The 24,266-nt window shown below is 40.1% G+C and overlaps 2 protein-coding genes and 1 long non-coding RNA gene across 3 annotated transcripts in view; 1 reads left to right on the top strand and 2 right to left on the bottom strand.

The window, feature by feature from the left end:
- The window catches only part of gmds (GDP-mannose 4,6-dehydratase), a 635,450-nt gene extending 633,437 nt beyond the window's left edge, over window positions 1-2,013 (top strand). Inside the window, exons 10-11 of the mRNA XM_073024208.1 lie at window positions 58-126; window positions 446-2,013. Coding sequence (XP_072880309.1) covers window positions 58-126; window positions 446-508 — 132 coding nt within the window. The 3' untranslated portion in view covers window positions 509-2,013. The remainder of the gene's footprint in view (window positions 1-57; window positions 127-445) is intronic.
- A 167-nt stretch (window positions 2,014-2,180) lies between these two features.
- LOC140713743 (uncharacterized) lies at window positions 2,181-6,603 on the bottom strand. Its single transcript, XR_012095723.1, has 2 exons — window positions 6,311-6,603; window positions 2,181-5,610 (listed from the first exon to the last, which is right to left on the bottom strand). It is a non-coding gene; the product is annotated as an uncharacterized lncRNA (long non-coding RNA).
- Window positions 6,604-13,598: 6,995 nt separating this feature from the next.
- On the bottom strand, window positions 13,599-15,631 carry foxc1a (forkhead box C1a). The gene has a single exon (XM_073024198.1). It carries the CDS (start codon window positions 15,273-15,275, stop codon window positions 13,854-13,856), a length of 1,422 nt encoding a protein of 473 aa, XP_072880299.1. The 5' UTR covers window positions 15,276-15,631; the 3' UTR covers window positions 13,599-13,853.
- Between the last annotated feature and the right edge of the window lie 8,635 nt (window positions 15,632-24,266).

Here is a 24,266-nt window from a genome sequence, read left to right as displayed (position 1 = left end):
ACAGCACCGTAAAAGTCATTAGACAGTGACGTTGACTTGAGTTTCTTCTCTTTAAAGGATTTTCTACAAGGAGACAGCACCAAAGCTCTGCAGAAGCTGGGATGGAAACCAAAAGTATCTTTTGACGTAAGTTTTGCTTTGAGTTTACAAATTTGCATAAAACGGGCTTGCATTTCTGTGAACTCACGTAAGAAATGAGGTGGCCGAGTGGCAAAATCGGACTCTCGCGCAGTTTCATGTTCCTGTACAACTGAATTTATTTCTCAATTTGATATTTCCGTACACTTATCTCCATCGCAATTGATTATACAGCGCCTTCTCAATGTTTACTTATGTCTAATGTTCACCTCTCCCGATTAAATGCACTCGCGTTTTCTTCCTCCTCCGGTCGCTGGTCGGGACTCAACTGCCCCCAATGAACACCTCTTGATGTGCTTATGTGCAGGAACTGGTGAAGGAGATGGTGGATGCTGATATCGAGCTCATGAAGGCCAACCCAAACGCTTGAGGCCGGATTCTATTCCGCATAGCAGAGCAATGAGATGTTTTCATGGAACATGGGATGAAATTTAATGATCGGGAAAAATGATCTAGGTTTCAAACGTGCAAGGGAAAGAAAATCACATTCCTAATATGATTGTTTATTAAACGGTGTGTTAAATGTACTGTAGCTTCAAAACAATACAAATTAATCATAGTATGCTGATGAGAACTGTCTTTTAACGATTGATAGTTTTACTTCTGCCTTTAATATTGAAATTCATTTGTAAACTGAATGAGGTTCAGGAATAATCATGATTTTGTAACTTACTGTATTAAATAGGATGTTGTTTAAAATCGTCCAGTTACTTAAAGTAACTCCTGCCTCGTTAAAATATGATGGTGCCGATTTCGAAAAATTCATTGCTTACGTTAAGTGTGGGCGTTACATTAATTCTAACTCCCACGATATTATTTCATTCCTGTAGAATTGGAAATGCGATATTTTATAACAAAATACCATTTTTACTATTATAAAGATCATGACATGGACATCTTTACTGACAGGATTTAAAGAACGTATTTCATTCACACAGTGCGAATGTTTAACTTCCAGTGAAGAAAGCGGGCTTAGTTTTCCTAGGCACAGTAAAAAGAAACTCCTTGGAAAACTTAATGAGGGTTTGTGGACGTAAGAGGAACAATTTCAGGGAAACGATGGCAATCTGTTTGTAAAAGATCCTTCTGTATTTCGCAATTTCAACCTGCAGATCTGTGCCCTTTGAGTTCCGTTCCCTGCTTTCTATAATTAGATCCCGTCCGTCTCCGTGGTGGTGATGCTGGGATGCTGGCGATTTTTAATATACTCACTACACATACTTTAACGTAAGAATAATTAGCATCTTTGTTTTAAAACGTACTCTTTCACTAGAAGCTATATTTTCCCCTAAGGTTTAAGAGACGGTTCTGTTGAACGCTGGGTTTCACCCTCACTGTAAGCTTTCAATGTTGAATCTTATCCATCAAATCTCGCAGTTTATCCTGAATCCGGAACTCCCACCCCCATTCCCAGAAAAAGTCTCCTTCCTCCACAGAAACCGCCACAGTTCTTCGGTTCTCATACTGTTAGTCTTAACGCTTAAAGAGAAGTATTTTCAAATTGTTTTAAAATCAGACGGACCACCTTTAAGACATTAATCGAGCCAATCATATTTTCAGACTCGATTACAGTAAATCGGGGAAACTGCAATATCGTGCTAAGATTAAGTTTACAGCCACACATGTGTTTATTGTGAAGTTGCTGAGTTTTTTTAAAAGTGCCCATTATTTGATTTCCCCGATGCTGGCACAGGCAAGAAAACAAATATAAGTGACTTTAGTCATTGGGCGGTTTAAGCGTAGCTGGGTTGGAGTTGTAATCATTTGAAAGAAAGAAGCTACAGTGCTCCAGGTGGGGCGTAGAAACGTGGTGTTTGCCTGGGCTGGGTTTAATCTGTATGATCTGGTTGTAATAAAGCAAGTGGTTTACGCAAATGCGCATTTTCTCGGTGACCTTTCTTTTGTCCAATTCCAATTCCGTTTACCGCTCGGTAAAATAAATGGTCGGTGCATTTTCCTGCGGTCACGTCGTTGATCTTGCCACGGGGGCAACATTAGACATGCGGGGCTATTCTGGCAAATAATGAGTTATATTCGATACATTTAACGTAAACTGGGCTTTTATTTCTTTTCGTTGCGCAGATTTGGCTAATTTAATTTATTAACAGAACACCTCATAACATGCTACATTTCCCAGCATTCAGACAGTGGGACTTGTTGAGTATAATTGAGAACATGTGTGAGAAGACATCGCTAAAGAACTCTGGCGAAAAGACACCGGCTTACAGCAGGCCGATCACAGGTGCAAGAAACATCGTTACAAAGCATCTAACAGTCGACCATAGCCTCAAAATTTCAAAATAGATTAACCAGACACACCATAATGTAATAAAGCCCTCGCAATTATTTCCTAATCTTTAAACAGAAAAAAAAATCAGCAAGCGTCCGAACTTGGAGATTGTTGGCGGGAGAGGGTCTTAGATGTCGGATCGGTTCGTGGCCTGTCTACAGTCTGCGAAAAACAGCTATTTATTCTTCAAGCTCTTTCTGACCACAGTTGCCCTCAGCTGGTGAAAGAAAGCCTTATCCGAAGCGAACATGTTTATATCGTACACTTCAAATGCAAGCATTGCCGCAGATGTATTTAAATATGCATGCTTTTTTTTCTAAGTACCTTTCAACCCGAAGTACGTTTTCGTTATTTCCATTGAGTCTAATTGTTTCCAATAAATGCTGCTAAGCAGTCAAATAAACGATCATTTGATTATAGATGTCTAGCGTGGACTGTTTTGGAAATCTCATCCATATTTGGACACCTCGGTCATTAGTTTTAAAAAGTTGTTTGTTTAATTCATTATTTAGTACTTCACAGAATATATAAAGGGGAGAAAAGACGGTATTGGGAAAACGTCGCGATGTATTTCCAGAATCACCTTCAACTAAAAATTCGTCGAATGTTATATTATTGAACGGGATAGAATATTCCACTCGCATGCATCAAGTCAAGGCTACCTCCTTGGCAAATCCCAATTCAATGTTTGTTGCTGTAGTTTTAACTCTCTAAGATTTTTTACCATGAGCATTTGTTGTAAAAATTAACTTTTGAGAACGTGACGATTTATTTTTTTAATATGTTCAGGAAACTCGGTGAATAATATTGTAATAACGTATATACTTCACATCATGTGAAACACGACAGCGCGACTTGTCTCGTGTTTTAACTTTGTCGAGGGACATGGATGAATCCCAGATTGGTGTACAAAGACATTTTCCTAGTGTTAGTTCTGAATAGAGCGGGGAAACAATGCGTGGAGTTCATTCTTAAATTGGCATGACGGAAAAATCTTGTTGCCTTCAGCTTTCAATAGAGAAATATATATGAACATTAATGTTTTTGGTAATTTATGCCTCACAGTCGATTCAAGTATAAATTCACGAAATATGGAGGGGGAAATGTTACATTTTCAGTTTTTCTCACAAAGGTCAAAAATAGCCAAACCTCTGTTCTGTGTAAGCTTGTAAATTAACCTGACTGTAAACTATATGGCGAAAAGGGCGCGCGCAAGTCAGGCAACCTTTACGTAGTTTAAGATTCTAAAAATGTATCCTAATAGAGTGATTGATGAGGATAAACGCCCAGTGTCCATGTGACACGAAGGAGAGATGTCCAAACAGGTTCCAAATTGACCAAGTGCTTCGGTATTTGAACTCTTTAGTCCACATGACACCAGATTGTCAATCACTGCCATTCTCTGGGCCTTTCCTGTTGATGATCACGCGCTGCTCTTTGTCGATGTTACTGACCACGACCTACCAAAGTTTCAGAGTACTTGAAACCCCGGCCCTGAACGTTTTACTTGAAGTGGAAAAACTCCGCCTTAAGCTTCTGTGTATAAAGCGCCCGATTTAAAATGCCATATTTTAAACATTTAAATGAAAAAAAATGTTGATTTATTCACAATTATATGCTCAGAATTAATCTTAGTTTTAGATAATTGTTAATTAGTATATGTTTTAAATGTTAAATTATAATTGAACTTGGAGTGCGTAGTATAAAATCCTGCAGTCCACAATAATTTGAACATTAATCGATGTATTAAAGTGAGTATTTTATGTTGAACACATTTTCTGGTCAAGATTTATCAACGGGATTGCATGATAAGAAACATAAACAGAGTACTGGAAAAATTCAGATCAAGTAGCATAACAATATCCAATCATCTGTTTTTGCACCCTATTTTCATATTCAGAACAATTCGCGGTATTGCGGAGTGTGCTTTACACAAGAAGAAACACTAACCGGAATTTAAACGTTCTGTTTTGTTCGATTGCTGTATGCAAATTGCGTCAATGAATTTCCACAAAAATTGTGCTAATAATTTTTGTATGGTTGTAGTGAAGAGATACTTACACGCAGCACTTTACAAATCTAGACCATTTAGCCTGAGTCTTAAAATGTAAATTAATTACCTTTCAGATTGCGTTTACAATGATACAGTAATAGTGTATTAATAAACATTGTTCTTTGGGTAAAGACGTAACTTCTAAAGCTTAGACTTATATAAGAACTTACTACATGCATTGGTTGAATAGTCATTCAGTTCCAGACTTACTCCACAGCAAACTTCGTCGCAGTCTTATTCATAAACTATTATATAAATGTAGACACAAGTGCTATTATAATTAAATGTGGTTTTAAAATTCCGGGCACTTCTTGGAGAAAGTAACAAATATATATCAAAATTCAGTGTAAATGCAAAGGTGGCTTTAAAACGAAAGACTATTCTCTTGAAGAAATATTTTTACAAATTCAATCAAATGTATTCAATAGAAAGTTTAAAATCTCGAGTTACTAGGAGCCAGTGGCGTTGATATTTGAAAGGATTTAATGTGCACAATCTGCCCAGGTGCTGCGATTCTCCAACTTGTAAGTTGCAGTTCTGTCATCCTGTCCGCAACATGTAGCTGCCTTGTAGCGTCTGCCTGTTGGTATTGGCAGAGTTTCGGGCTTGTATCGAAAGGAATTGAGTACTGCGATGACAGTGACCTGTAGCTCTGGAGTTTCGTTGTCAATATTAGAGCAGAGTGAATCCAGTCTTGCCTTCTAATTTTGCCGACAATGAAAATGGGACCCACACACCCAAATTCTTTTATATTTTGACATTTTGTGAACGCCGTGCAGAACAGTAAACACGTCCAAATTGTATCAGAATGATGCCTTACAACGTGCGCAGACACCTGGACGCTGAGAATTTAGAGGCCTCGTTCACCTGATGACTACGCCGATATTCCTGATCACCATTCAAGTTACTTTCTTAAAGTTTCAGGATCATATTCAATAAACGAGTATTGCCTGATAGAAACATTTGATTAAATCGGGTCTCATTCGCGACATGTTGCCGAGGAATGAGAAAGCTCCAATATTCCATTTGCTGATACTGTGCAGATCTGCTGCTGCTTTCCCCACAGGATTAAAGACAATTCCCAGAAGCGGCTGCAGATTTTCATGTCTGATTTTGTACTGATTTTACTCTGCAATTAGACAAAATACTTCAATGATTGGGAGAGAAGATATACTTTGTATTTTACCCATAGTTCGATCTCATCAAACATCACAGTTGTCCTGTGCTTAGCGTCACTTTATGGACATACAATCAATCTATGTATATAAGCTACTTTATGTATTTATTTTGCCCATTATTATTATTATTATTATTATTATCATCATCATTGTGTTTTTTATCTTTTGTGGATTTTTTGTGCTACATCGGATCCGGAGTATCATTTGTTCTTTTTTACACTTGTCTACAGGAAGTGACATTAAACAATCTTGAATCTTGATAACCCGCAACATGCTCAATCATTATTTGTTCTTTCATTTGTTTACAAAGAGCGTTGATTGCACTTCTAACTTAAATGCAAGATACCGCCCTGCGTTCAGTATTGTATGTGAAATGTACCATGAACTTAAAACCGCCGGTTAACATCAGAGCAACCACTCCAGGTAAACTGGACGGATTTCTAGATAGAAGATTCCATGGTGAACGGTGTTAAATATCCTTGCCTTGTATTTTTGTATTGGTGGAAATGTGAGTAATGGTCTGTTTATGTACCACTCCGAAGACTGAGAGAATTGTGTGAAGTCTTGCAACTTCAGACTAATCGGGAGTTAAGCTGATGTCTCTCCGGAGTTCCAACCTCAAGGAAACTCAGCACAATAATAATTATTTACCTTTAATATTAGAGAAATAATTCACCCCATATCAAAGTCTCCGCCTAAGTCAAGAAAATGCTTTAAGCCCTCCTGGATTCCAGTTTGGCGTCGGTTTTCTAGAGGGATCACAAAGGCAGCGAGTTGGGAGAATAAGTAGACGACACCTCGTGATCCTTATCTCTGGTGAACTGTGACTTCTCGCTGTTTTCAATTCTTAAGCATTTCCCCCGATTTACAAAATAAAGGAGAAAAACAATCAGGTCCAATATTGTGCCTAGACTAACTACATGATCAAATTTGGGGTTTACTTTAGAAACCCGCTAACTCTCATTGAGGGACGCGAAGGGGGAAGGCTGAGCTAACTCAGTATTATTAAAATATTAAAGTCTGCAGGAGGAACTCGGCGGGCCAGGCAATGAATAAATATTCGCCGTTTCTGGCCCAGACCCTCCTTCTGCCCGAAACGTCGACCATTTATTAATTTCTGTAGATGCTGCCGAGTTCCTCCGGCACTCTATGCGTGTTGTTTAAAGTATAGTCTTCTTCGCACGAAGACGCAAAGCCTTATCAAATTAACCAAGAATAATAACGTACCAAAGCTCTTAATAGACCTCCCTGTTTTATAAATTGATTTAGAACTTGTGCTGCAATATAGTTGTTATCTTTGCTGTAAGATAACAAAAAATACTGGGAGCAACTGGGAATCTGCGGCATTTGCAACAAAAGTCTGAGGATAAGAGAAGATGCAACCTCCCTATGACATTCGAGTGAAGGAAGCGTTTTTGGGCTGAGTGAGGTTGAAATACAGTCTGAACCCAGAATGTAAGCGGAGGGTAATAAAAAAAAGGAGAAACACAGTCTTAAATATTTCTCGATCCATGTAGTTACTGGCTGTATCTGTGTTGAAACATACAGTGAATAAAAGGCAGCTATAACTTTTTTTGTAACTCACAATCTGTATCTTGGTCAGAAGTGAGGCCACAAAATGCATTTATAGCTCAATTTGTAGTTATGTAAACCCGGCATTTAATGCCCTGTTTTTATAGGAGTTACGAGTTCATACTATTAAGTTTTGAAACTGCCTTCTGCCAACACTTCCCCTCTCCATCTTTCCCTGTTACCCCTTTCTACATAGAGAGAGAGAGAGAGGAGAGAAGAGAGAATAGAATTTGCTATTGAAATAAGTCATTATTATGGTTTCATTGCTAATTCCCCAGGGGCACGCCTGAACTTTCCTGCTTGTAAGTCTCTGAGCTGCCGTTTGCTAGTGTTTTCCTGCGAGAATTCCCACTTCATCTCCATACGAACGGATCTAAAGTGTCGGGGCTGCTTATCTGTTTGTGCAGCGCAGGTAACTTTAGTCCCCTGCTGTTCTTTCTCGCTGTGACACCCACAAAAGCAACCACCAACCCTACCCCCACACGAAACCCTTTCCCAAAGTGTTTGTGAAAATTGGCCCGTTTACCACCCATGTTGAATCAAGCTGTGTTTATTTAGGGAAAAAATTGTCGGCCACCCAACCCTATAATCAGCTCTGACCTGGAGCTTTGCAACTTGAGTTTATTCTGACGCATGAGTTACAGCGCGATTGAAAATAATAGCGGGGAGCCAACCAGTGGCTTTGCATCAGCTAAAATCGAAAGTAAAATCTTGACCCTTTCACCCAAACTAGTCTGAGATCAGTTGCATGCGAATGGCATCAGTTCAAGACAATGTGGAACACATCACTGACTATAGAACAAAAATATACGGGACAATCTGTTCTGAGCAAGCACAGCAGACCGTCAGTGAACCCAGGGAGCAGCCAAAGAACATATCAATTCCTATCATTTACTAAAACAAACGGACACCGATAACAGGACTGGGACGTCTGAAACTTGAAACCACTGTAAAACAAAGACATTATTATTATCATCATTATCACTAATTTAAGCACATATTCAGAACATATTCATTTCAGCGTCAAACTGCTATAAACACGTTAGCACTAATTGGGGTAAGTTATAAAGCAAAATGATTTTCAGTTATATCTGGTAAAATAGCTTTTCAAAGCAATGAACCGAGTTTTAATGTAACCAAGCCAAATACTTTTTGTTGGTCTCATTTTTGCCGTGGAGTTGTTTAGCTGACATCCCCTGCACTGACCTCTGCCTGCATTACGCCCTGTGCTTTTCCGTCTAATGAAAAACGATTCCGTACACTGATTGAATTTTATTTCTTCCTGGACTCGTCAGATTTGGTTGCATGTATCCAATCAATCTTCCTGCTAACGCGCCGTTTGTTTATTAGACGGGAGACAATTAATGGTTTTTAAATTAATGTTAGGCACCGAATATCTAAGAATGCGCGTGCATTTTGGCGTATGTATACTTATGCAACTATATTCATACAAAGGTATCGGAAAGCATGGAAATACACTGCCGTCTCTTCCATCGTATCTAAACTGCACGAAGCGCGGCAGTCAGTTTAAGGGATGAATCGGAACAAATAAAGTGCACGACATCCGAGTCAGACAAGAACGTTTATACTCATCCCGATTTTTTAATGAAACGTGTTTAAATGTAAGATATATGTATAAGTTTGTGTAACTTGCAGTTTAATTAAATGCCCCTTAAACATTTTAATACAGCGCAAAAAAAAGTAACAGACGCGTGCGCATTCTATGTATCGATATTTGCAGCAATACTGTCTTAATACCCAACTTTTTTTTCTTAAATGTTTTCTTCACCTCGCATGCTACACGTCTCATCGTGCCTTTCTAGGTATGTATTATAGGTCACCTACTGATAATATGAGATGTCTTGACTATGGGTTGAACAGTCAAAGTGCAGAAGTAATGATCTGCAGACACGAAGCTGTCATTCGCATGTTGTTTAATTTCCCAATGCATTCATTTTATTTGTAATATTTTCTAAATAAATCTCAGTGCGGCCAGAATATATACTGTAGTATTTATTTATTTTTTAATCGCGAGGACGAAATTTCGAGGAGTTCTAATTCCTGGCAACTTGAGAGAGAGTTTCTCATGTGCTGTTTGAATATTAAAGACGACTGCAAAGCCAAAATAACAGAAGAGATACCACGATGCAGTTTGTCTGTGAAATTCCTGACACTTAATCCATTGGTTTAATGGGTAGATGCATAGCCAATTTAAACAAGAAAAATCTCAATTATTAAAGCAAGGTTGTCTTACATTTAAATATTACTCCATATGCGTCACTAAGTAGGGAGCTGTTACCTTCCATTCATTCAACTGAAGTAATTCTGAAATTATGTATTTTAATCCAATAAATGAATTAACGTGCTTCTAGGCAGGAGTGCTGGTTGCACTCCCATCATACCCCCAAGGTAGGTTCTTAGCCCCACTCTGAGAAATATTTATCAGAAGTCACACTTGGTGTTGACACCATTTCACCTTGCTATCTAACTCCATGTTTGTCCAGAATACGCTCATTATAAAATAAGTATTAGCATTTACGGGAGTGAAAATAGCAGTTGCATACTACACGAATACACATAATATATTATGTATAATAATTAAATCACTGGTATTTCTATATGACATATACCCTATATACGAAATGTAACAATTCGTTTTCAATTAGCTGGAATCAGAACGTGTAATTGAAATTAGACTCGACCAGATCATTTGTTTCAGTGAAAAGACATACCTGACATTTGGAGGTAATTTGCAAATCATTTTTACACGTTGCATTAGATTAGAATAATTTCCCTACGTATTTTTCTCCCCGGGTGTCCACACTGTTTTGCCATAATCCAGTCTATCCGTTTGCACTTTAACCTAACTTTCTAATAACAATTTTAATCCTATGTCGTTTTGTTATGCCTTTTGAATAGTTAAATATCACAATTATTATTTCAATTTTAAGTGTTTATATACTAGGAAAAATACATGCAAATTTCTGCACTTCACATTCATAAAACATAATTCTATTATAGTATTAAATATGATCAGTAATTCATGTTATATCACCTTAACTCGGCACATAATGCTACATGGTATCATATTGTACAAACAACCTAGACTTCAATCTTTTTGTTCCTGGCAAATAAATCATTCTCTAGGGAGCAGAGGTTCCCAGCTTTTTATTTTGCAATGGAGCCGTACCATTAACTGACGGTCCGCGGAACCCACGTTGGGAATAATATTACGGTTCTTTTGATTTTTGGTTACATATTTAATTCAACAGTTCATACACTACTAGCCATTGTTTTAATCCTTAACATGATTAGACATCAAGCTATCGTTATTTAGAAAGACCTTAATAGTAATTTAGTGATGAATCTGTCATTGCGTATTTACTTCTTTACGATTACTCGAAACTGTCACTGGCATCTTGACCGAGATATACTTCAAATTTAGCTTCAAATGCAAAATCAATTTGCATATTTAAAACAAATTTAACAGCTATTCCATCCAATACAATTTGGGTTTTGATTAAAATGTATTAACAATATTCTCAGTTAGTTTTATAGAATTAAATATAAATTTACAGGACATGGGATTTTTTGGAATATTACTAAGATCACTGCTCCCTTTCTTCGCACACACACACATTTTGAGGTCGGTAGTGGTTTATATATTCTGATTATTATATACCTGGTGTGTTCTCCACCCCCCCCCCCCGCCCCCCATCAAGGAAACAAACTTTAATCACGAGACCTATTCATTACACTTAACACTGGTCATTAAATGAGTTGAATAATGCTTACAAGGTGAGATTTAACTTGGTTTGCCGGTTAACTTGGAATGTAAGGATTCATTCGAAATATAAAGGTTCATGTATTAAGAACTGTTTTCCTCTGTTCAAACTGGAGCTAATAGTTACTATCCATCCCTGGGGACTATTCATTATGGAGAATGTGATATAAATATGTTTCCGTATATATCCATAAGCAAACATATTTCAATAATGTTAGTGTTCATCATTTTTTGAATTTTATCAGCATGAACGAAAATTCAAACATCTTCGAATGTTAGTAAGGAATAGGGTGGCCATCGTAATTAAAATAACGTATCCAGGCGTGTTTACTACCTATGAAACGTCAGAAACACAACCTATTTCAACCCTACAATTAAGTTTTCTGTTCTTAACACACGCGGGTGTGTTTTAAACAAACTATAGGAAAGGTGTGTAAACAGTTAATCATGGTGCGGCTCCGTGTCTAATAGAACTCGATTAGACGAAAGTGATCACATTACACAGGCCTATCTCAGTGACCTCAATCACGTTAGTTCAAGCAAATTAATTGTCCTGCAAAACAGGCAGTTGGGTTTTGTGGCCAATTTTAATTTAACAGTTCAATTATCTCCAAAGTAGATCATGCTCCGAGTATCACTGAGCTTTTTTTTCAATGATCTATAACATTAAAATATTTGTTTAATGGTGTAGGAATTGTGGGGCAAGGGAACTGTCTCCCAGGGTTTCTTCTTTTAGAAGGTACATTGTGAACTCATTAAATCTTACTGCTGCTAATACTCTCGTGTGTTGTCTGGGAGGCCTGTTGGGCAATGTAATGTTCTCTTTTAGCTGTTGCACTGCGTTAAATGGATATCCCCACAAGCAATGCGAGAACACGGTTTAAAGTCATGGGCTTTGGGAAATACGCTTCATCACAAAAGGCCAGATACACGTTGAAATCCAGACGATCAGTATTTCGTACACTTTCATATTTGGTGACGGATACGTATGTTGGGCTTGGACAAGGCGGCAGTGGTGATGCCAGCCACTGTAGGCTGCTAGTTCAAAATCTCTGGAGCGGTAGATTTCCGGGCTGGGCCTTGCCTAAATCTTAATGTGCGCAGGTTTCTAACATTACAGAGGGCCAGGGCCTGCCTGGCTGCAGTCTCACAATAGGATAGTAAAAAATAATGCCGATTGCATTGTCCATCCTTGTCAGCCTTACGACAAAACTGCAAGCCAAGAAGATTTGGCGCTTAAGTCACTGCTAAAACTGACTTGGATGCCTAAAGTTAAATCAATCTTCCTCTGATCTTCACCTAAATGTAAAACAAATTTTGATTAATCCATCCTGTGTAGGCCGGCAGAGCGCTAGCAGGTTAATTCGATTATATTTTTCTTAGGACGGGGATGAGAGGGGAAAATGAGGTGACTGGTCAACGGGCTTCCGGTATTCAGAGTTTCAGCGTGAGAATTAACTGAAGATTCCGAATAGTGTAACTTTAAAAGTGGACATTCCCATAAACCTGATTCGCCTTTGGATTCGCCCAACTTAAAGCAAGAGCGGGTTGTCAACTTCATATTAAAAATAGCATTTGGTAATTAAAACATTTTTTCCGATTTTCCATAGTATTATTTGTTTAATGTGTACGTATAGCAGAACGAGAAATCGCCTTTGTAAGAAACTTGTTTTACGCAATCTTTGTATTCTTTTAGCAAACGCTGTATATCAGATTGGTAGTGCAGTTAGTAAGAGAATGTCAAAAAGAAACTGCAGCCCCCTGCTACGACTTCACAGCAAGCTCGCTGGGTATTCCAATGCCGCTTCCAAGAAGCGATGGATTTATCAGAACGCAACAAACTATCGTATGAGTTTGATGTCAGTTTTTATAAAAGACTCCACATGTGATTATTGTATCTTTAAATCGCTGTCTGATTGCTCTAATTTGGCAGCAATCAAGAAAACAATTGCAATTATTGGCTAATTGCTGTCGTTAGATAGCAGAGTTGATAAGGGACAGTTCCCCCCCCCCCCCACCCCGCCCCCCAAATGTCAACTATGGCTGACGATACATGCACACACTGGCATTGGACACCTTCCTGTTTCTTTGCTTCAATGCAACGTTTAGGACACCACACGCATATTATTCCCACCCCCCCCCCCCACTTCCCAAAGCGACACGATTTAAGGTTGGAAAGTTTGGGAGGCCACATGTAACTATTTCAATTCTTGTCCAGTAAACTACTATGTTGCTTTCCTAAATTCGCAGTGTCCAGGTGCCCTACCAATGATCGAACCTGAAGTTGTAAAGCGAAAGTCGATACACCGATGACTCTAGTTTACAATAGACATGTTAGCACTCGAATCGAATTGTAATTTATTTATAAACAAACAATGCAATGCCTTCTCAATACTTTCAATAGAAGGAAAAAGAAGTAAAACGTGTAATACAGTTTCCCTTTTATAATGGAAAGTGTAACATCGAGAAATCAAAACACTTGAGGGAGCCTTTCGAGTTATCACGAGAACACTTTGGGGAGTTTGGTCCACGTTTCAAAAAGGAATATTCTACTACACATTAAAATAAATTACTATAAGACGATTTATAACAAGTTCAAGTAAGCTGCTATGAATTTTTAATAAATTTGACACACATTTTTTAATATTTTAAACAACATTTATCCCCCAAAATAAAAGCAACTTACGTTTCATTTGGAGTAACACTTTCCTTTTACTCAAATTTCAAATGGAAATTGTTTTCTGTTTATATACATATATGAAATAGATATATAAACCCAGACTGTTGTCGCTTGCGTATTAAAGAAACAAAAGATAAAATAGTTTGTAAACGTTTCTGTCAGTACTTGCTGCAGTCATGGATAAACGAACCTGAAGTGCGGTAAAGTGTCTGGGCCGCGGGAAAGGACATTTGGCAGCTGTTATTCCCATTGACATGTGCCGAACTGACGGCGGAGTTGCTCAGGCCGATCCGCTGCGACTCAAACATTTCTCGGACCGCGTGGAAGTTCTGCTGCTGGCCCGCGTACGCGCTGCCAGCCAGGTGACTTAGATCACCGGCCTGATTGAGGTACCAAGTGGCCAGGCGCCCAGCTCCGGGCCCCTCCTGTCCGTTGCTCAGCCCGTGAGTTAAGGAGGAAGGGACGGTGGTGGTGGGAATGGAATAGTCCGGTAAACTCTCGTCCACGGCGCTGACGCTGGCTGGCATGTGAGCGGCTCTGTCCCCGGAATAGAGGCTCATTGCCTGCATGTTACAGTGGTAGGTGGCGGCGCAACCGCCGCCGCTTGTCCCGGAACCCATGTTCTGGCTACACGAAGAGCTGTAGATGGACGGCTGGCTAGACGTGTAACTGAGGGATATAGAAGGGCTTATACCTGTCCTGGAAGAAGCGACCAGACTTGTGCTGAGCTCACTGGCGTTGTGCGGCGAGCGCCTGAGAGAAGTGACCATGTTCTCCACGCTGAAGGCCTGCGGGTGGTGCTCGGGGTTGTCCAGGCTCATGGACCTGTTGGACGGGATGCTGTGGGGGCTGCTGCTCGACAGGCTGCTGCTGTCGGGGCTCTCGATCTTCGGCACCATGTTGAGGGTGGGGGAGGCGGCCAGGGGAGGGGACGGGGCGCCATTCTCCGTCTTAATCTCCTGCACCCTCAGGGGCTGAGAGTTGGCGGCTTTCTCCGATTCCTGAGCCTGCTGTCTGGGCTGCGGCTCCTTGCTCTGCCGATCCTTCTCTTCCTTCTCCCGGATGGCGTCCTTTTTCTTAAAGCGCCTCCTCCTCCTCAAGAAACTGCCGTTTTCGAACATGTTGTAAGAGTCCGGATCCAGGGTCCAGTAGCTGCCTTTTCCCGGCTTCTTGTCATCGCGGGGCACTTTGACGAAGCATTCGTTGAGCGAGAGGTTGTGGCGGATACTGTTCTGCCAGCCCTGCTTGTTCTCCCGGTAGAAGGGGAACCGTTCCATAATAAACTGATAAATCCCGTTCAGAGTGATCTTCTTGTCCGGCGCGTTCTGAATGGCCATGGTAATGAGGGCGATGTAACTGTATGGAGGTTTCACCATGTCCTTCGGCTGCGGCTGCGGAGTATAGTGTCCGTAAGGTCTAGCCATACCAGCAGCATACTGTTCGTGGGCTGGATGTGAATACATACTCATCGGGGCCGGCATTCCCGTGTAGCCCGGACCAGCTCGGTAGTAGTTCTGTTCGCTGATGTAGGGTACAACTCCCAGAGAGTTGGGACTCGATACCGAGTAGCGAGCTTGCATCGCTGCCTTCCGCCTTGCGAAGCAAAACTTCTGGTCCTCCCCCGCTGAAATACCTTCACACACACACACACACTCACACACACTCACACACACACAAACACACACACACACAGACACACACACACACACAAACACGCACACACACAGACAGACACACACACACACACACACACACACACACTCACACACGCACACACACACAACGATGGAAGAGGAGAGCGAAATCCAAACTTTTCCAAGTTGTACTCGAGCTTAACTCTTCGCTCCAAACTTTTTCATATATATATATTTTTTCTTTTTCTTTCCGCGGGGTGGCAGACTGAATTGGAAAACTTCTAAACTTTGAGCATCCGTCACTTGACAAGTCTTTTACGCAGTTAGTTTTTTTTACCCAACTGCAGCCCCTCCCCGAGACATCAGTATCCAATTGAAGGCGCTACCGTCCCTCCATGGAATTGCTGCTGTTTCTGGCCACACACACGCACACACACACATCCTAGAACCTAGGTGGCGTCTCGATGCCCCATCCCACTTCTAACGCCAGCCAGCTCCCAGTTCAGTACCACAAACACGGCGCTTAAAAAGACAATGTCCCCTTTCTGAGCATTTCATCCCTATTCTGCTCAATCATCGTTTCGCCCCCCTTTTTGATCTACTTGCGCAGGACTTTTAAGGTTAAGGGAATCTCTGTTACTAACCTAGATTTATAAAGTAACGCCAGAAAAAATAAAGACATGAATATCTTTAGAAGTTATTAACATAAATACTTTTAGTCCGGTCAGAAATAAACCGATAATATTAAAGCAGGACAGGACAGAACAGATAAAATAAACACGTTAGGTACAGCGCAGGCAAACTCCTAGATCTCATTTAAAATATTATTAATAAATAACGGCTGTATTCGTTTCGTTTAAAAGAACTGCTGTTTGAATATTTCGTATAGCTCTCCTAGCAGTGATAAAACTTTTTTAAAAATCATCTTTATTAAGCAATGCCTTTGTTTGCAGAACTATCTCAGTGGCACCATGGCGGGTTTTAGTTGGAAGAATGGAATCGGACTGTGCATTGAGATGTGATGTATGTCTGCACGACTGGTTCTTAAAGAACCTTTCACACCGCAACTCGGTAATCAGCACAAAACGGCAATAGCTCTCAAAACTCGTGTTAAGGTCTTAAACACTTACTTTTGAAGGAGATGAAATGCTAAGATACAGCTCAAACAGCGGGATGTAGCAGTGAACGGGCTGGATGGCTACAGTAGTTAAAACTATTTCCAAAACTCCTGAGGTGTGATACCATTTGCAGATGTGTAAAATGGATTTGTTCTCCCTCTCTGTGGGCCAAACGGGATTGTGGCAGAATGTGAGCGGCAAGTGTGATTCCCAGAGAGTGTGAGCCCAACACTGGATTCTCAAATCGCACCTAGCAACTCCTTACATCCCTGTGCAATTTCGTTAGGTATCAATCACCAGGTTCCGAAAGACGAATGATTTAATCTTGTTTGTTATTATTTAAATTTTGGAAAATTCCTGGTGTATAAAACTCTTAAGTTTTTAATTTGTCCGACAACGACGGGCTCTTTTGCTTATTGCTATGTAAAGTGGCGCTGTATAATGGAAATCTATTTATTAATGATTGATATCAATGTTATTTTGTCCGACTACTCTTTCCGTCATTAAACCATTTACAGAATTCTGCAAAATCCAATAAGAGATTGTTTAAGAGACACAACAGTTCCATTCCACCACACCATAAAGTCGCTTCATATCAGATATATCGAATTTACTAGAAATTAATTTATATTCGACACCTGCAGCCTGAATTTACGTTCACTTCTGTGTGGCGTAATTGAAATCGATTAGTTACTGAGTTCCGAGCTGCCTCACACCTGCAATCGAATTATTACCAAAAGGGGTGAACCTGTCGGCGTTGGAACCCAATCATCGCAAACTGCAGCTCATCCCAGGAATTTATTCGCAATTCATCGCAACAGGTAATTGTGTCCCAAACAGGGAGAGAGAGAGAAAAAAAATCGCGAAAACATGACAGCACGAATGTCACCATTCGTTTGCAATCGTAAAGACAACTTGAGGCATCCAGCTATTATAACTGCAAAGATAATCGAATCTCTAAAAAGATAAATACACAAACGCCCGATATATTATGGACGGATTGAGTCCAGTGTGCCCTTCAGTTCTGATGGATGCATATGGCTATACCTTGCTGGGAATGGTTTTAATTCCGCTGTTCATTGAGTGTGGTTTTGCTTTCGTAGCGAATCAACTACGTGGGCACAATGCAGCTCATTGTATTCTTGCTGGGAATCTGCAGGTGGACCTGACATGTTCTGTGGGCCATTTTCCACACATGAAGACCCCTAAATGAACTTGATTTCACCTTAGGCTATTTGTACGGTTAAAAATGGGCTTCACAATCCTGCCTCTATCGCATTCTCTCTGCAATCAGAAATATATTTGGAACGGAATCTCTCCTGATTGTCCCCTCCGTTATTTATGTGGTCTGATTGTATCCCGTACAACTGACATTTTAAAAACTGCCGACCTTATGACATTGCATATAGTCGGAGTTTAAAATATTCTATTGACAGGTTTCATTTACTGAAGAAAATTTGCAGCATACAAGTTATTCGGAGATGTTTGCAATCCATTCATCCTATCATAACTTTAAAATTTATGCAATTGGATACATCCTTTAAAATTATTTAGTTTTATTTTACATCATTCCTTACTGTGGTTATAAGGACGCGTTGAATTTGAGTTTAACCAGGCAAGCAACCATATGTTACGTGGCCTGGCAAGGCACAGGTGAAAGTAAGGATTTATATTCCTCCCACGTTTTGGTATCCCTAACACTTTAATTATATTTAATACGGTCTGCCGGGGAAATTTACACATGCCATCAGCTCAACGCCCTGTGTCAATTTAAGTTTAATGGAGCAAGTAGTTTAATTGCAAGTAATTAACATATTTTGTTAAACTGAAAATTTAAGAAATGTAAACCCCCAACAGATTGTTTCATTTCTGTTATTCAATTTTCTTTACTAAATGTAAACGACGAATATTTCTGAATTTTCATCACAGAAGCCTAAAATTGGGGGGGGGGGGGGGGGGGGAAGACGCAAAATTGTCAGGAAAATAATCGCAACAGACCAAAGAGCAAGTCGAAGGCAGCTCCATCCTTCCTGTGTCGGTGTCTGGGTCACCACTCCGTAGCACGTAATTCTAGTTCAGAACGTTTACTGTAAAAAGTTCTATACAAATACACAAAAAATTATTGAAACTCTCCTACTGTTCGAATGAGGGCAGCTGGCAATGATTTGCTGTTGCTTTGGATGGGAAAATTCCTAACTCCCAACATTTTTAATGATTGTTTATTCACAGGGTCACAGACCGGGGACTGGAGACCCACACCGCCTGCTTGTATTGATGATTGTAGAAACACTATATTTTCCCGCTTTAAAAAGGTATATAGCAAATAATAGCAATTAAATTACTGTTCTCAGATTACTCGTTGGCTTGTCCTGTGCTACCCTTGCCTGTATATAGTATAGTTTGCGTCTCTGCACTATACATCATTTCAAGTATTTATCGTGCATTTATTAAACATTGAATTGACCACTTTTAAGTCGCAAGACTACGTTAAAGCAGAAATAATGTTTCAAAGTACCTCCTAAATTGATAATTGCACAAGTTTGTGCAGGGTTTTCGTTGGGTAAAATACAATATGCTGGTCGGGTAGATTTATTTGCTTATTTTTCGCCAGCCTCTTTGTTCCCATAGCTCGGCATCCGATAAAATCTCAGTCTGCTCTGGTTGGTTGTGTGAACTACATTTCGATATGCGCTGGGCACACAAATATGAGTTGATCCAATACTACAAAAATAAACTTCGGTCTCAACTGGAGAAAAGACTGACCTGTAAAAGATCAAGTTAATTGGAATTGCGACAGGCATTGAGATATAGTATTGAAAGGTAATGAATATGTGCAGAATTTACACAATTATTTTTGGAACGACAAATAGAACAGTCTTGAACTGAAAATCAATATCTACGTTCTCTGATAATTGTTATGCAATACAAGACTTTGTAAGCTGCCCACAAACTTGATACATATTTCTGTAGCCATTTAGATTCATAGAGATACAATAAGCCTTCTTTGATATTACTTCCCCCCCCCCCATTAAAGTCGCCCACGGGTCTGAAATTGCGTTTTTTACTCTATGCATGAAACATGATTAAAGAGATTGCAGCTAACCAATTCACAGAAACAAACATATTGCTCGAATTGACCGAGAAAATATTTTTTCTACGAAATTCATATGAAGACGGAATGTATACCTGTGTGTGTGTGTGTGTGTGTGTGTGTGTGTGTGTGTGTGTGTGTGTGTGTGTGTGTGTGTGTGTGTGTGTGTGTGTGTGTGTGTGTGTGTGTGTGTGTGTGTGTGTGTGAACTGCCCCAGAATTACTGCATCGCGGACTCCAGGCGCCCCCTACTGGATTTGTCGGTTTCTGTATGACATAGAGACACACATCCGAATGAAACCTCCCAGTTCGTTGTAGGGTGCGTTGCGTCGAGTAGCCGGGGAATTCTCTCACCCATACCACACACACACACACACACACACACACACACACAGTATTACAATATTAATCATTTACACCATAATTACAATTAAAATGCAATGCTGTAACAAGACAATGAAAATATGTAACATCAAATGCAAAAAAATATATATTTACCGATGTATGTTCAACTCACCGGAGACAGTGCGCTTTTACAATTACAAGAGGGATTGAATTTAATTTGGATTTGCTGTATTTTGATTAATTAAACTGCGTCGAACCTATTATTGTCCACCCAATTCTAGGGATTAATAGCTAAAATGTATTTACACGTACGCAGGTTGCAAAAAAAGATTAAATTGCAAAGGCTAATTTTCCACACACGTCCTTTTTAGGATATATAGCCCTATCAAAGATAAAAAATGATTATCTTGGTTATACTTGGCTCCTATGTTAAGTTTACGTTCGAAACTATTCAAAGGAGTTTATGGAAAGAGTTTATAAATATTAAACAAGTTTCTCAATTTTGCGCTCTCTCTGTAAAAATGTTTATTATCTACTGAAATTCGAGAAAATTACCTCTGAATACATTTCCCTCACCGAAAACGGTAAATAAATGCAAAATAGTTTTAAGTATTTAGTTAACAAAAACGTTTGCTTTAAGAACACCAATATTTAACATACTAGATCGCAAATGTGTATTTTAAAGGATCAAACAGTTTATCAGTAACCCGAAGCCAAACCCTGAAATTCTGTTATTTTTAGGGGCCGATAAGACCCGAGAGTTTTGATGGAAATCCCCGCGTTTCGCGCGCGCTGAAAGACAGTGCTGCGTTTGTTTAACAAAGTGCGCTTCAAAATCGCTCGTCAGAAAAGAAAAAAACCCTGAGGGGAGGCTGGAAGTGGCGATAGGAACTAACAAATTCCACTGCCGGCCACCTAGGCGTTTGGTTAATTGGATTAACTACTGAAAGAGTAATGATTTCTGTCGAGTGTCTTCTAGAAGCAAATTTGCTTAAAAATAGATCAATATGCGAAAGCAATGAAATAGTTATAATAAATAATAATAATAATAATAATAATAATAATAATAATAATCGGAGTAAGGTTCATCATCACTGGCATATGTCGAGAAATTTGTTTTGCGGCAGCAGTGCAGTGCAATATATTAAAAAACTGTAAGTTACAATAAAAAATATTTCAAAATATGTAAGTAGCGCAAGATTGTGAGGGCAGTGTCCAGGGGTTCGTGGACTACTCTGAAACCAGAAAGCGGAGGGGAAGAAGCTTTTCTGAAATGTTGACTGTGCCTTTTTAGGCTCCTGTTCCTCCTTCCTGAAGACCCAGATGGTGAAGGTCATTAATGTGAATTTGCGACATTTGATTATTACGGGTTGTAAATCTAATAGTGGATGAATGTTTAAACTTTTGTTTAAAACAAAGCTAAATTATTTGCAGAAAACACCCGCCCTTTCAAATATTTATTTCCCCAAAGATTGTCCAATTAAAGTAGTCAGTCGGTCGTAAACCAAATACTGACATCGGCAGTTTTACCTTGGGGGGAGCTCAAAAGGGGAAAATCACGTTTGGGCCGGGGTTTAGAGATCACACTGTTTCATGGCTGGGTGCATGTTCAAATATTTCTCTCTGTATATTAGTAAAAGTTACAATGTTGGGTTGGTTCTGTTACTTGAATCCTGCGAATGGTTTTACAGAGGCCGATTTAGGTGATGCACTATTGCACCACAGTATCGCAGATCCAGAAAGTCAAAATCATCATATCTGCCAGTTCCGTCTGTGGTCGCTATTTAATGTGACTGAACGGGCAGGAATAATTTCATACGCGATGGAGTGGAACACAAAAACCAAGTTCCTGCAATATTTAACGCTGATTTTTGATTTATTTTAAATTAAGTTTCAAACTTTCGGGATCCCACCATCTCACAAGAAAGTAGCATCCTATAATTAACCTTCAGCCCAGCCTTCGTGAACATTACCTGCCTGTTTGAGTGGCTCAGGTGACGCATTTTTAGGTGAAATTGTGACTGGCATTGCAACTTTCCTCAAGTTCGCCAGCAAGACAGAAGTTAAAAATAAATAGAAACCTGGCTTAATTGCAGGGTCGTGAACTGTCATAACTCTGAAATGAAACGCCCAATGACGGATGGATGCGATCACACGATGAAGGCGTGCACAACAGGCCACGGCAGAGCCACTCACGGTGAATGAATGTTGTCTTCTGTTACTATTCTTGCAACTCTTGGCACCGTTAAATGCCGCCACCTAGTGGAAGCCAGTGTGAACACACGGTCTGCTGGGCGGAAGAACCAATATTCTCCACCATGTATTTTGCAGAGTTTGAGACCATTTATTTAAATGTCTTTAATCTGTTGAGCGGCGGAACACACTCCACATGGCTTTATGTTCATTTCCGTTTTTCCCCCTAAGGTGCCAATACTGTCTGATCACATTTTGATTATTTTTAAACAGTCAAATGCAGGGATATGTTTGATCGCTTACACAGCGATCGGGGAAGAAGGCAACATATCATTTATTTCCATATTTCCAAGCCCCCCGCATGACTGGAAGAAGATCGGCGGATAACGACTGAAATAGCAGCGAAGGTGCCCGCCTATATTCTCCAGTGTGGTAAAAGTGATTCACGAAAAGGCTGAAGGTTGTACCAATACTGCCCAGATATTCCAACTAGAACGTCCTTCCAGTGTCTAGCATCAGATCTAGTTGTACTTGGAGTAATTTGGATTGAGAGGCGTTTTCCAGGATATGTTCTGCATGGATCCCAGCTGTGCGCAGAGTTCGAGAAAGTGGGATTAAGAAGAAATTTCGCGTTGGAATCGTGCGCGTTCTCTCTGATTAATAGTCTGTTTGCACAGAAGAGAGTAGAATGACCTTCTAACTTTCCAAGTTGCTTTCCTTCGCCTTTCTCTGCGCGTCTATTGTGCAGAACTCGAGGAAAGACAGAATTGTTTAATTTGTTTGCTTGTTCCGTTTCAAGCCAAGTCCGACGGCGAGAATAGGCTGGGTTATTTACACAGAAGAAAGCAGTACTGGTTTCCCACCCCTTCTCGTAGCCGAGTGAGACCCATCAAAAATTCTCCAAATAAATAAGGAAAACGAATATTAAAACAAAACTTAACCCCAGTCAGACAATTTACACGCACTAGCTAAATCCTGACTTTTAAACATAGGTGCCGAGATTGGGGAGAGACATGAAATAACAGGCATTCTCGTCATTCGCCAGAGTTTCGCGAGATGAATGAAAAGTCAAGATGCATCTCTCAGACCCGACCCTTAGCTCCTCAGGCTCCGACAAGACGCACCGCAATTCCGATTTCCGGCGACCAATTTGCCCCGCAAGGAAAGCACACTCCAAGGTGTATTACTAAAGCATCTTCGCGCTCTCTACGCTTTACAGCTAATGGCGCAATTTTTTGAGGTGAAAAGGATATATGGCAGATGACTTGCCCCTATAAACTGCAATGCGATGATGCAAAATCAAAATACTGCAGATGCTGGAACTCTGAAATAAATATATGCTGGATTAAGTCAGCACCCCGTGTGTGCAATGACAGTGCTCATGACAGAGCGCGATGAGACTCGCGAATCGCTCACCTCACTCAGCAGCAGCCCCACCCCTGCTCTTCTTTGACACAATTCCACGAGACTTTTCGCATCCACTTGAACGCACGGAAGTTCCAAAACCTCATTCTAAAATAAAGCATTGCGCTCCGTGAAGCACATCCCAAGAAATCGGTTGGAATATCAGCCCTCGGTTACCATGCTCAAGATTCTGGCATGGTCACTGTTAACTGTCCTCCAGGAGTGACGGGAAAGTGGTTGGGCTACCAAACGACTGTAAGATGTTCAACATTAGAATAAAAATAGGACATTTGAATCACGGTTGAGACTAGTCCCCCTTTACCCATTGTTTTCCCTCCACATCCTCAATGTGCTTAATCTGGATCTTGACAACTGCAATCCACTTCAGCTTCATTTATTTTAATGTTGTTCAGGATTCCCAACTGGACAGAATATATTCTCTGAGTCTACCCTTTCACATTGCTTTATTTAATCGATCCGCAGTCTTAAAACTCAAGGAACTGCACCGGAACACAAGAGCATTGGCCCCATTCCACTTACTCAAAGAGAACATGGCTGATGTGTGTTCTAGCTCCACACAAGTTCACTCCTTATCACAACAGAATTCTGGCAAGCAAAAATTGAAGGAAGTCACATTTAACGTTATGAATTGCTTAAATTAGTTCTGCCTGAAGTGCCCTTCAGGAGTAACTAAAGCCCTGTGTTCAGCTATGTGGCCTTATGGGTAACGCTTCTGGAAGACCTCCAAAATTCTGGAAGTTTCATGTTGCAATATTGAGTTTCCATT

The sequence above is a fragment of the Hemitrygon akajei genome, chromosome 20, assembly GCF_048418815.1.
Source record: "Hemitrygon akajei chromosome 20, sHemAka1.3, whole genome shotgun sequence".
NCBI classification, from domain to species: domain Eukaryota; kingdom Metazoa; phylum Chordata; class Chondrichthyes; order Myliobatiformes; family Dasyatidae; genus Hemitrygon; species Hemitrygon akajei.
The sequence above is the reverse complement of the archived record's forward strand: the minus strand, read 5'-3'. Positions and strand labels throughout refer to the sequence as shown.

Bases quoted from the DNA above. Each gene is read 5' to 3' on its own strand.
- foxc1a (XM_073024198.1), bottom strand. From the start codon at position 15,275: ATGCAAGCTCGCTACTCGGTATCGAGTCCCAACTCTCTGGGAGTTGTA.